Here is a 13,415-nt window from a genome sequence, read left to right as displayed (position 1 = left end):
CTACATCATTTTTGCACACTCTCTCTTATACTCACAAAGACAGAAAATATGTAGTATGCAACATTTAGTCCAGTTATGACTGTTGTCACAAACATCCAGAGTTCCTGTGTTAATGTCTGAGAAAGGCATCTGTTTTCAGTCTCACCGGTGGACTGGGCAGCTTCATCTGCGCGCACACACACACACACACACACACACAACACACAACACACACACACACACACACACACACACACACACACACACACACACACACACACACACACACACACACACACACACACACACACACACACACACACACACACACACACACACACACACACACACACACACACACACACCAAAGAAGGGCAACCCTTCATATTCTTTACCTTCAATAAATAGTCTTGACTGTTAACCTCAAACCCTATAACTACTTTGATCTAAACTACACGTATCAAAGTGGATCACTGCTGTCTCTGACAGCGCTAGATGACTAACCTCCTGCCCAGATGTCACTTCATGCAATGTGCTGATGGTTAGGGCAAGAGTAATACAAATAAATAACATGTTCTGTACAAAGTACTGTATACATTTTCTTAAAGACAAGAAACACGGGAGGGACAAGCGGACAGATATTTCAAATACATCCGTTCAGGATGGATAGTGCATTCTTTATAGTGACACAGAGGAAGAGATAGACTGCTGCTTCAGTTCGTTCGCTTCAAATAAATAAAGTGGCACCAGTACATGAACATTAAAGCTAATATTTAATTAGCTGTGTCTGAGCTGGGCTGAAGTCTCGTCCGCTGTTCAATACCGTTCTGTATCAGATTGTTAAAACCGATCCATTGAGAGACAACTAAGTGTTTGTATATCGAGCATTAACGCCTCTATTGAGTTGAACATTTGCAAATGCTTAGATAGTTAGGTAGTATTTAGAGAATATATTTGTGTGCTTGCACACTTCAACATGCACTTCTACATGCTCGTACAATGCTGTAAGCGGTGTGTTGATGTACTCTAAATTTAACAGCCGCTAGCAGTGCTCTAAGGCAAATGTATAATTAGTGACGGTTAAAGCATCGGTTATTAGATCTGATGGCCACGAACCACACCCACTGAGACTAAACGTGAAGATAGAAAAAAGTGCCTCAATGTGATGCAAAGTATTCCGAGTCAGATGTCCTGACTCATTCTTTCTTGCTGGATCCCAGCTTTTTGAACAGCCTCTTGCCTTTGGAGAAAAAGCCTTTCTTCTTCTTGCCTTGTGCAGAGCAGTCCGTCTGTGTTGGGCTATCTGCTGGAAGGGGGGCTGGAGGGGAGCAGTAGGCCTCCACTGCTGCTGGACCTGGAGCAGGTTCCAGGTCTGACGTGAGGCTTGCAGTGGGTTCCAGTTTGGGTCGCAGGTCTGTGTGCTCCATTGGGTCAGGGACAGGAGGTTCTGTTTGGAGCTGCAAGCTCTCTTCTAGGGTCGAGGGCCCAGGTTGTTGTTGTTGTTGTTGTTGTTGCTCTGTAGAAGACGTCCAGGTACCCTTCAGGAAGAGAGTAAGACTTTTAGAGTGAGCAAGCCAAATATATTAAACAATATCTTAAACTTAGTTATGCTTTAAATGATAATACCAAAGGGAAACACAAGGATAGGACTAACACAAAGGAGGAGGCAGTGGATCTGAAGTCTCAACTCTTTGACACGCGTTTTGATAAACTAAAACCATCGGTAGGTGCAGGATCCTACGCAAATGTAGCAGTGAAGAACTAACGTAGAGGTGGAGGGATAGGACATAAACAGAGAGTGAACAGGGGACACTAGTGGTGATCACGGAGCTGCTATAGTCGTAAAAACACTTACGATCAAGTCTCAAAGTGTACACTTCGTTTCTGCTTCTGCAAAAGGCCATGCAGGAAACAGTGGGGCAAAAGAAATGCGACAGGGCAGAATTAAAGAAACAGAACAGAAAATAACAGCAACCAGATGCTGGAAACACATGAAAAAATATAATAAGCAAAAAAAAAAAGAAAAAGTTTTGATGTCAGTGATTTGTAAAAAAAAAAAAAACATGACACATAATTTATGCCTGCAGGCTAGGAAGTTGCCCACAGTTCCAGTGATGCATGCTGGACAGACAGAAATGCTAAGCAACCTGGGATTCTTTCTTGGCTTCTGGTGCTGACTGAGCAGAGGGAGTGTCCTCTGGTACGGCCTGCAGGAAGTTGGAGGGCACCAAGCCGCTGTGTCCATTCAAGTCTCCCTGGAAGAGAAACACAACATCAAGACATGAGGATGCTTTTTAACAACAAGGCAGGTCAACTAGTGCAGGTCCATACTCTGCCATGTCTTATTAGTCAATCAAATCGATTAATTATTTAGGTAATTCTTCTAGCTGAAATGCCAAATATATGACTTAAATGTCCGAACTGTTGATCGAAAAAAAAAAAAGACTATTAAAGAGGTTACATTTGGCTATAGGAATTAATGATGGACCAAACCATTAATCGATGATGCTAAATAATTGCTAATATACTGCTACTATTGTTATCATTGTATTTTTGTATACTATATCAAAGTATTTTTTCAAGTTCTATTATACATAAATAGACGCCATAATACTGTATTATTACTGTATAGTGTGTGTATATTACATACAGTATACCGCACATATATTATATATATCACTTCACTTTCTATTATTATTATTATTATTCATTATAATACAAGTACTGTAATGTATATATATTGTAAATAGTTGTATATAGTCATCTCTCTGGCTTTCTTAATGTTTTATTTTATTTATTTATTTCATTCAAATATTTAGGATCAATAAAGTCTTGTCTTCTTTCGTCTTATCTTAAGTAAATTTGTTTGCTGCTAAAACTCTTCTTGCACACAGTATGCACTGTTATTTCTTTCCCACAGGTTTAACAATGTTCTTTTGTGTGGAATAAATGCAAGAAGAACTGCATAGTAAGCAAGAGCCACTACACTTTTTCAGGAAATACAGTGCAGCAACATTCTATCAATAAAGTGTAGCAATAAACAGACCACTCTTAATTCTAAACAGCGGTGGAAGAAGTATTCAGATCTTTTACTTAAGTAAAGTACTAATATCACACTGTAAAACTACTCTGTTCCAAGTAAAAGTCACGCATTGGAAATGTTACTGAAGTAAAAGTATGTAAGTATCATCAGAAAAAGTACTCAATGCAGAAAAATCCTCACATTTTAGAAACTGGAAACAATCCAAACAGTTTTGACAATCAACTAAGTGATTAATCAGCTAATCATTTCAGCTGGACTTGTAGGCAGTTATATTTTTAGGTAGTTTCATTTATAATAAATCATATTTTATAAACTACAAGCGTTTTGTGTGCCAAAATCTTAATTTGTAAAGTAACTACAGCTGTCAGATTAATGTAGTGGAGTTAAAAAGTACAATATTTCTCTCTGAGATGTAGTGGAGTAGAAGTAGAAAGTGGCATGAAAAGTAAAGACTTACAAGTACCTCAAATGTGTACTTAAAGTGCTCATATTATGCTTGTGCCACGCTAGCAGCTAGGCGAGCATTATAACATGTGTTACAAAGTGACACACGTTTGTCTCTGAAGTAAAGGCTGGACTACAATAGAGCTGTTTGGAGCAGTTTGTGAACAGTATTTTCTGTTGGAGATGGTAAGTCCCTTTGGGGGGGACTTTGGGCTTTTTCACTTTGTAAACATATAACGTGCACAAAAAAGATATATATAACAATAAAGGAAAGGGGAAAAGCCAAAAAGCACAATATGAGCACTTTAAGTACAGTACTTGAGTAAATGTACTTAGTTTCATTCCACCACTGATTCTAGAGTCATGTTATTAACACTTACGTAGAAGAAGCCATCTTCGTCCATGTCACCGAACACATGTATGATGTCTCCTGCACTGAAGGTCAGCTCAGCCTGAACAGAGTCAGAAAAAACGAGAGAGATGAGCAAAAACAACAACCTCACATATAGTGCCTTGTCTTGGGAAAAAAAAAAGAAGCAAGTCTGACCTCTATGTCAGTGTTGGGGGAGCTCTCTCGTGGATCATAATCAAAGATGGCGACCATCCTGCGGGCTCCTGGGGCTGGGTTTCCCACAGCTGCTGCGGCAGCAGCAGGGGCAGTCTGGCTGGGATCTGTCAGTCAAACACAGTACAGTCTTTCATCCTGATAATTAGAGCAGTAACATGTCTCTGCAATTCCAATCAGCATGCAGCTCATCGTGTGTGCATGTCCAACTCACTCAGCGTCATGCTAAGCTGAGGAAAAGTCACACCACTGCACTCAAACACATGGAAATAAAAAGATTAGCAGTCAGAGCATTTTTATTTTCATTAAAAAGCTCTTAGCAGCTTCAGCTGTAAAAAATGAAGACAACTGAAATGATGCAATGACTAAATAATGCCACTTGAACTGTGAAATGAAAAGAGGAGTTAGGAGAAGGGACTGCTTGATATTTATAACTGGGGGTTAATGAAGAGGACATTAGATTTAGTAGTTATTATTGTAGGTGGCGTCCGAAATGGCATTCTACATACTACATACTCAATATGTATAAGGTCGTTCAACATACTTGTATGTAAATAAACTTGTGTTCAAAATGTTTTTATTTGGTATTCCGGCAGACGATCATTTGCAACTACACTTTTTTTGCAAACATAAAACTGACAACTTAACAAAAATACATAAAAAATTTTATGAAATAAAAACACACATCTCCAACCCCACCCAAAAGTGCTATCCAGTGGTAAAGGCAGGTAATGAAGGCGTACAGATTAATCACTAGCTTGCAAAAAAGAAATAAAAGGGGACCACGTTTTTTCAAATAACAAAATCTTGTCTTTTAGAGCATACCTAATTCTTTCTAAATGTAGTGTGTATGTAAATAAACTTGTATGAAATAATTTTCAACGTCACTTCCTGAGACCCTCCTTGCCATTGGAGACGCGTAACCACAATAGCCAAATAATGCTTAAATTACTGAAAAAGGTAAACAATTACACAAACAGTCGCAGGTTGATGTTACAGAGCTGCCTTGGCTGCGGTCCGTTTTGAACGTTGTCGTTAATTACCGCATTGCATTGTGAGATACTTATGCCGGCGTAGTGTCATGTTTGCATGCTATAATATTTCACTGGAAATAGTATGCAATTCACGTACTGATTGGTTTCATAATACAATCTCAAATATTGTTTTAGCCTACTAAATAGCATATTAGTATGGAATTTCAGACTCAACCCTACTCTCAGAAACAATCTTTTCTTTATTTAAGCTCTTTTAAAAAGGTAAACATCTTCAGTATACCCCCAACTAATCAAACAGTCCCTAGTAAGGATGAATGAAGGCAAGCTCTGGTGTTATCAGCAGCTAAAATAAAGTCCAACCATTTAAAGAAAAAGGTCACACAATGGCACGTTAATGCCTAAAATAGCAAGTAAACCCATGCTGTCCTCCAGTGGACGTTGAAACGTTCCTCTGATCATGCAGGTGAAAACAGAGAGAGGCAGAGGAGGAGTCAAAGTGCTAACTACGAACCTTGGCTGGAGGAGTCTACGCTCTCCTCCCAGAGTGTCGCAGACTCCACTGGAAGAGATGAGGAATGGGGGGGAAAGAAGCATGAGCACAATCCCAGAATGACACGAGACCTCAAAGGCCAAAGAGTAATCCTGTTTGAAGTCAAAGTCTGTCTCGTTTCATCACACAAAGTCACAGATGGAGATCAGAGGGGATGGATGTTTCAACAAAGTCAACTTTAGAGGAGATCATGTAACGCAGTGGTGACATGGGAGCAGAATACTGGACTTTTATCTTTAATCAATCAGTAGGCAACATACTGACACATTCTGCTGCTATCTCTGCAATGTATTACGTGTATATCCAATGAAAAGCTGACAGGACTGACTCAGTACTTTAACACTTGTGAAGGTGTTACTGACAAAAATCTTAGAAAAGTTAACCTGTGGAAAGATGAAGTCACTCTGAAGAGCCTTTATACGCACTAAGAAAGAAAAGTGTTACTAGGCCCTAATAACAGAATTTGAAAATACTGTAGGGAGTATTTATAGTGGAAAGCTGTCTGAATCCATTCCTACAGTAGCTGACCTAAAAAAATCCCCCCCCCGGTTGCTGAGTGAAAAAGCAGCAACTGAAAGAGCAAAGCTAAAGTGAAAGAGACAAAAAAGGAGAAGCAAACCAGAGAAGAGATTAAAGGAGGGAGGTGGGAAGCCGCAATCTGCAGCGAGACACACCTTTCTTGGATCGTCTCGGTTTCGGCGGTGGAACAGGACGACGTGGAAGCTGTGCTGTGTGTGTGCGAGTGCCTTTATGGAGTTTTAGAAAGGAAAACCAAAAAAAACAAACAAAAATTGAAACCAAAAAGAAACACAGAGGTGCAATTGTTGAGAGAAGCAGACCAGACAAAGTAGACAATGAAAAAGCCAGTGAAGAGCAATTTAAAAAATGACAACCAGTGAGCAGCAGACACGGCAGTGAGAACAAGTGGAAGTGAAAAGGTTAAACCATCTGCAAATACCGCTCTGGGTAGAAAGCAGGAAACAGAAGCAAAGTGTTAGCTCAATTTTTGCTGCGTGGCTCGCTACAACTCGCCACAGGCAAACACTTTTACTTAGGTTTATTTATTTCTCATGACACCTGCGTGAAAAAGCAGTCATTGACTGAGAATAGATGGTTATGATTTCCTTAATAGCAACACAGTGAACAAGAAGCCATAAAAACTTACAAAGTGTTGCCACGGGTAAAGTTTGGGGTCCATTTTAAATTTAGTTCAACTGAAATCTGATCTGATGAGAGCTTTCTTTGTGCTTCCTGCTGGGTGAAAATGCCAAAGGGAGCTTTTACATCTCCTCTCATCTTGAAAACAGATTTTGTTTTTTCTCCAATTAATCACAGACAAAAATAGACTAGGGAAATGGATATTTAATTTATGGATTCTGCAACACTTGCTAGTGCTGCTATTTTTACTTACCACTTAAACATGAACAGCGGTGATATTATGAGTAAAACATTTTTACACCTACGGTAAAGGATGTCCAAATGTACTCATTTCATACAACAGCACACAGCAGACAGTTTGACCTACCTATCTTCTCCATGGAGGCCGCTGTGGACAAGAAGCCCTGCTGCAGCAGCTGCTGCCGGGTCTCCTCATCCTCCACCTGGATCTCCGACACCATGTTACATGGAACATAGCCCAGGCGCCCGGCAGACTCGCCTCGGTAGAACCCGTCTGCGTCTTTATCTCCGTACACCTGGGCAGAGGAGCGTAAACATGCATCTATTGAAATGGAACACACACCTGTAATATTGCTGGGCTAATATATTTAAATATTTATTCTAGAGCTACAAAGATTAATCAATTAATTGGTTAGTTGTCAACTATTAAATTAATCACCAACTATTTTGATAATCGATTAATCGGTTTAAGTCATTTTTTATGAAAATAAATAAAAGAAAAGGATCTGATTCCGGTTCCTAAAAAGTGAATATTTTCTTCTTCTTTTTTTCACTCCTCTGTGACAGTAAACTGAATTGAGGACGTCGTCTTGGTCTTCGTGAAACACCGATTGACATTTTTCATTATTTTCTGACATTTTATAGGCCACGCAACTAATCGACTGATGGAGAAAACAATCGACAGATTAATCGACAGTGAAAAATAATCATTAGTTGCAGCCCGGATATATTCAATAAATGATTTTTGGGCATTCAAAACATAGGTCAAATATGCAAAAACATTGCTAAATGACTCATGAGAGGACCATTATATACTATGTGCATATTTACCCTTGCGCTGTAGCAGTCCTGTTAATGTGAGCTTATAGAGGGATGCTCTGAATGAAAAACATGCATGATTGTCGGGGTTATTTCCAGGACTGTCTGAGCTATGTGGGGACATACTTTGATGATCTGTCCTTCAGTGAAGGGCAGCTCTTCCTCAGCAGCGTCAGGATTGGGCGACATAGTGGCAGGATCATAAGGGAAGAGGGCCACAAAGATACGTATGTCACTGTTTCCTTTGGTCTTTGGTGAATCAACAGTACCTGCAGACACACACAGTCAAAATACTTAATTTGCTACACACATCCAGGAGTATTTAGCACAGAATTTATATAATTAAATGATGCTTGTTCTCAGGTGACTGATTCATAAGTGTCCTTTTGTTAAGACAAGTGCAATGTCGAGAGCACTGGTTATGTTATAAGCTCCATAGTAAATCAGTTAATTCCTAAAAGTATTTTCTAATATCTATGGGTTTAAGAGGTTTTGCTTGTTTCCTAAAACAAATAAAATATATAATTCCTTCTATTTATTCATGTGTTATTTGATAAAAGCTTTTGTTTTCATGCAATTTCTTTTTCGTTAGCCTTCATGAAGTTCAAATACAATTTATTGTCACTGCTATTACTACACACACTGAGTCTGCACACAAGCCATGCATAGCTTGCAATAAGCTCTGCAAACAGTATATCCAGCTGGCTCCTCCCCCACCTCCCGCTAACTGCATTGCTACTGTGAGCACAGGCATGTCCTTAAAAGAGGTAATCGAGCTAAAGCACTGATCCTAAGCTGTGTGAGCCGTTTGACAAACGTGCACTCGTTCATGATCTGCAGCAAGCAAAAGTACCAGGGAAAAAAGTGTTCGACCCACGCTCTAATCTACATCTGAGGACGTTTACTGACATCTCACGGGCTTAAAAAGAATACTAATATTATCAAAGGTACAATGTCACAGATTGTGCAAAGCAGCCTTTAAATGTGGCTTGTGGCATGGTCTACAGCATAGCAGACATGAGGTATGACACCAGTATTGCTAAAAGCATTACGACTGCAGCCTATTCGACAGCGAGCGACACATTCCGAGAGCTGTAGTGAGACTTTAAGCTGTGCTGAAGAGCCGTATTCTCTATCTCATTAGGGAGAATCAGCCCATCTGTGGCAACAGTCACGGGCAAACAACTTGCACACTTTCACATCCTCACTGATTTTCTAGTAGATAGGACAGAACTTCTCCCTGCTCCCTTCCTCTATCTGTGTGCACGTGTACACTTGTGCTACTGTGTGTGCCCCCACACATATGCCAGGAAAGGTCAGTTTTATCAAATGCAACCGAGAAGAAAAGAAGAGAGCGAGGGAAGAAGAGAAAGAGAGGGACCACAGGCCGTTTCTTTGCTGGCTAATCGAGGTTACTATTTTAATGTCTGTCACTTCCTCCTGTCATGACAAGCCACTTTGAGTTAAGCTGGTTCACAGCTTAGCACGCTCTCTCCCACTTCTTCATTGCGAGCTACAGCTTCTCTTCCTCCTCCTTGAACTCCCCCCCCCCCCCCCCTCCTCCTTCCTACACAAGGTGGTAATCTGACTACAATCATGTGAGAGAGGGGGAGACGTGCCAACAGAAAGCACAGGTGTGTCAGCATTGTATCAGACCACTGCAGATACGAGTTAAGAAGAGAGAAAGAAATCAAGAGACAGAGGAAACAGGAAGACAAAAGAGGAAAGAGTCTCTGACCTTTAGGTTGCCTGGCCTGCAAGCATGCTGGTTTAGAAGAGAGCTCACCCTGGGTTCCCCACGGTTGACCTGCCTCAGCGGGAGGGATTTGGCTAGGCTCCTGCTCAACATACAGAAAATGAGACAATAAGAAAAAAACATCTAACACAGAAACTAAAAACAATCACTACTGGGGAGGAGAGGGCACCTCTGGGTTCAGAGAAAATGAACTGCAAATGCAGCTGTTCATGTTTTTAAACAATATTCAATAATCTATGGGTCTTCTAATGATAATCTATTTGAAAAGTTACTTATTTCAGTAGAGATTGAAACCTCATCAAATACAAAAAAACAAAACATGGTTTCCAACATTTTACTGTTTCAACAATAATGTTCCTTTTTTGCATTGTGGTGGTGGTGTTAGACATAGACCAAAGCACATCATTGTAAGCTAATGCAGGACAAGGCAGACTAAATAAAGACAAGAGCTGAGTGGTTTTCCAATGTGTAGGAGAATATGAATGCAACATGAAGTAGTGCAGTCAGACAGAGGGAGAACAGAGTCCGCTATACTTTAGCCGAGTCAAAATCTTATAAATTTAAGTCTGAACTCACTGGCTGATGATAAACTGGTTTAAACTCTTTGCAAGTGCTTTCTGGCCACATCTTGGCAACTCAACTAAATGCCATTGCTAGGGCTGCACGATTTGGAGAAGTAATATTGCCATTTGCATTACTGCAATACTGTAGCCATATAATGGCATCATGAGTCTACTTGCCTGCTTTTCCTCAAGGAAAAATGCCTAAACAGACTGACTGGTCATATCTTTTGTGGATGTTGTTAGGACGGTAGCGTAAGTGAGAGCGAGAATTGCAGGTGCGTTGATTGAGTGACGTCAGTGAGTGATTGGTCAAGCAAGGAGACAGAGGGGCCGCGAGTGGTGTCGGAGATTAGCGTAGCAGCTGTGTGAGGGAAAAGCGACGGGAAGAAGAGATAGCAAAGACGATGTGAAGTGAGTAACTGTAACAGTGAACAATAAAACAACAAGCTTCTTAAGACATTCTTCGCACATATGTGGTTATGTCATCGCACAGAGTGACATCGCGATTGCAATTAGATTAATCGTGCAGACCTAGCCATTACTAAATAACATACTGTACTTTGCCTGCTTTTGTAACAGCAAAATATGGCAAAAATGTGCTGCTTAGCCTCCCTCTGTCCACTACAGTGGTGATGATGGAAAACGTAGCTGTGTACTGAGTTGGAGTTAAGGGATATCCACTAAAGGAACCAGAGGGTTGGATCCACACTGCTACAGGGAAGACGAGGGGGCTGGGACAACACACCCATTGCGCCTGGCCTGCAGCAACGTTTACCGGTGGATCAGCCTTCAGCCCTCGGCGGAGAGGAGGTCTGCTGTGCTCCGTTTGAGCCCCCTCCACCCACCACTCAGAGCTCATCTGCTCCGCCACCGCCTCCGCCGGACTGTACTCCACAGGCTCTTCGTTATCTGTGCCGTACTCCACGTCAATCTCTACCTCGCGACCAATAGGTGACCTCAGAGTCGGTCCTGTTTGGCTGACTGGGTAGGGTCTTGGTGGGATAAGACCATGGCCGGGGTTGGCTGCTGTGGCAGCAGCCATCTGACTCCTGAGCATGGCCTCCCTTCTAAGGCGGTCCCCTAGCCCTCTGAGCAGTGATCTATCTTTGCTGTAGGGGTTCAGCTGGGGAGGACAGCGGGCTGAGACCCGCCTGCTGGAGGGACCCTCATATAAACACATGTCCTCTTCTTCAGGATAACTCATGGTGTCAACTGTGTCTGCGTAGTGCACCCTGTGCTGTGTCTTAGGCCTGACCTGCAAGGGTAGAGATCCGGAATCCCTGTTGAAGTGGTGATGGTGAGGGGGAACAGGTGGGTGTGGGTTGGGGTGATGCTGGGGGGCATGGTGGAGGCGTTCTGAGGCTCTGGGGCGATGGTGGCTGGGCCTGGGCCGAGGCTGACTGTGGTGGGTTAAAGGCTCATCTTGACGGCTATCTTCCTCTTCTGTCATCTCAGGAATGCAGAACAGCTGCTTGTGGTGTTGGACCTGAGGAGGATACTTAGGGATCCTCCGAAATACCTCCTCGTCACTGTCTGGGGGCTCTAAGTTCCGCGACTACAAGGCCCCAGGTCAAAGCAAGCAAGAATGGGTTGGTGAAGGTGGGATCACATTGTTCCGTGAAAATAAGGGAAGTGCAGACAAAACAGAGGACAACCCGGCCATGCAAAGGAAGGAAAAAAAGAAAGGAAGAAAAAACAAAAAGAATCTCAATTAAGCACGACCAGAAACATGACAGAAGAAACAAGGCCAGTGAAGGACACCTTAACTATGCGAGACAAACTGAAAGAAGCACGTTTCATTCAAAAAGCAGAACTCACAAAGTGCCTGTGCAAATGTGGGTGCGTATGGCCACAGAATATGTAGTGGATTAATTCCTTTACCCTGTTAGCTCTGACTGTGTAGCCCCTGGCCTGTGCTTCGCCGAGATGGTCAAAGTAAAGTTCCTCCTCCTCCTCCTCCTCCAGGATGTCAGACAGATCTGAACGGCTGTTGTCTGCGTGATAGTCACTGGGAGGCTCCACAAGCCCTCTGCTATAACTCTGCAATGAAATACGTCAAGATTCTGAAACAATATATCCGATTTATCTTACATTTTAAATCCATATTAGCCATTCCATTGAATACTGAGTATAATAAATAAATAAATAAAATCTGCAGGTTTCTAAATGTATTAGATATACATGCCTATGGCCTTCTCCTGTAGGGATGGGAATCAGAGGTTACCTCACGATAGGATACACGATACATGGCTCATGATACCGATAATATCAGGATTACAGCAATTCTGCGATAATCAATATATTGCTAGACAATCACGATATCGGTTTAACTATGAATACAAAATGCCTGTGAAATTATAATTTTTTTTTTTTAATTAATATAAAAATGCAAATTCTTGTACTTTAGCGCAAAACGTAGACAACACTTCTGGAGGGCTCAAACAAAAATTCAGCTTCCCCCTTTCAAACAAGTTTATCAGCAGTGATTGGCCTATGCTACACATACATGCCATATTCATTTTTGTAGTGAAGAGTAAAACTATTTCAGATAGTAGGCGGCGTTAAGAAATCAGGGCTGACCTGCTGCTTCGTCCAGTACGCTGGCTCTTGGTCCTGTCTCAAGAACTCTTCGATGGACACCAGGCGGGTATTCTCCTGCTCCTCCTCCGCCTCGGATTCCAGCGGGGAGGTGCTGGGGGGTCGGAGGAGGTTCTGAGGGTTAAGGAAGTCTGAGATGGGGGCTTTGGGTGGGGTCGGGATGCGCTCAGGGATCCCGGCCTTGGCACTGGGGTCCTCGATGAACTCTCTCATAGATGGGAAAGGACGGATGGTGTCAGGGCTGTTGGTGTCTCTGCGCTGCTCCAACACTGCTGCTGCCGTTACGTTTGCTTGTGCAGTTGCTGCTACTGGAGATGGTTGGGGTGGCGATGTGGTGGGGGAGGTCACATTAACCTGAAGAGGAGAAAGATAGTCAGTACAACACTATTTGAGTTTTAAATCAGCTATTAGCAGTTTGCACTGTACCCATGGATGTACAGACAGAAACTTAAAAACGTGAAGCTTCTCAGGCAAGCTCCGGAGTTATAAGAACTTTTTCCATGATTTCTAAGTAGATTTATGGACATTTATTCATGGAGAAAGAAGATAATGATATGTACAAAAAAACGCAAGTCACACTGAACCTCAAAATTTGGATATCATGTCTGTATCCAGATTTATCGCAAATTGCAAGAGGCACGCCTCACGGTTTGAAACCTCTGATCTAGGAAAATAAACGAGTTTTGGCCTTTTATATATACAGGA

At 41.9% G+C, this 13,415-nt stretch overlaps 1 protein-coding gene across 5 annotated transcripts in view; it reads right to left on the bottom strand.

Annotated features, from left to right (window-relative positions):
- Window positions 1-309: 309 nt before the first annotated feature.
- The window catches only part of tspoap1 (TSPO associated protein 1), a 71,492-nt gene continuing 58,386 nt past the window's right edge, over window positions 310-13,415 (bottom strand). For 3 of the 5 annotated variants that reach the window (XM_028596360.1, XM_028596364.1, XM_028596361.1), the window contains 10 exons: window positions 12,693-13,064; window positions 11,994-12,152; window positions 9,532-9,631; window positions 7,920-8,062; window positions 7,102-7,270; window positions 5,538-5,585; window positions 4,014-4,138; window positions 3,847-3,918; window positions 2,127-2,234; window positions 310-1,517 (listed from right to left, as the gene is read on the bottom strand). In XM_028596360.1, the coding sequence (XP_028452161.1) occupies window positions 1,176-1,517; window positions 2,127-2,234; window positions 3,847-3,918; window positions 4,014-4,138; window positions 5,538-5,585; window positions 7,102-7,270; window positions 7,920-8,062; window positions 9,532-9,631; window positions 11,994-12,152; window positions 12,693-13,064 (1,638 nt within the window). In that variant the 3' untranslated portion in view covers window positions 310-1,175. The remainder of the gene's footprint in view (window positions 1,518-2,126; window positions 2,235-3,846; window positions 3,919-4,013; window positions 4,139-5,537; window positions 5,586-7,101; window positions 7,271-7,919; window positions 8,063-9,531; window positions 9,632-11,993; window positions 12,153-12,692; window positions 13,065-13,415) is intronic. The other 2 variants (XM_028596363.1, XM_028596362.1) reach the window with 2 other exon arrangements.

Source organism: Perca flavescens, chromosome 13, assembly GCF_004354835.1.
Source record: "Perca flavescens isolate YP-PL-M2 chromosome 13, PFLA_1.0, whole genome shotgun sequence".
NCBI lineage: Eukaryota > Metazoa > Chordata > Actinopteri > Perciformes > Percidae > Perca > Perca flavescens.
This window is presented reverse-complemented; position numbering and strand designations above follow the sequence as displayed.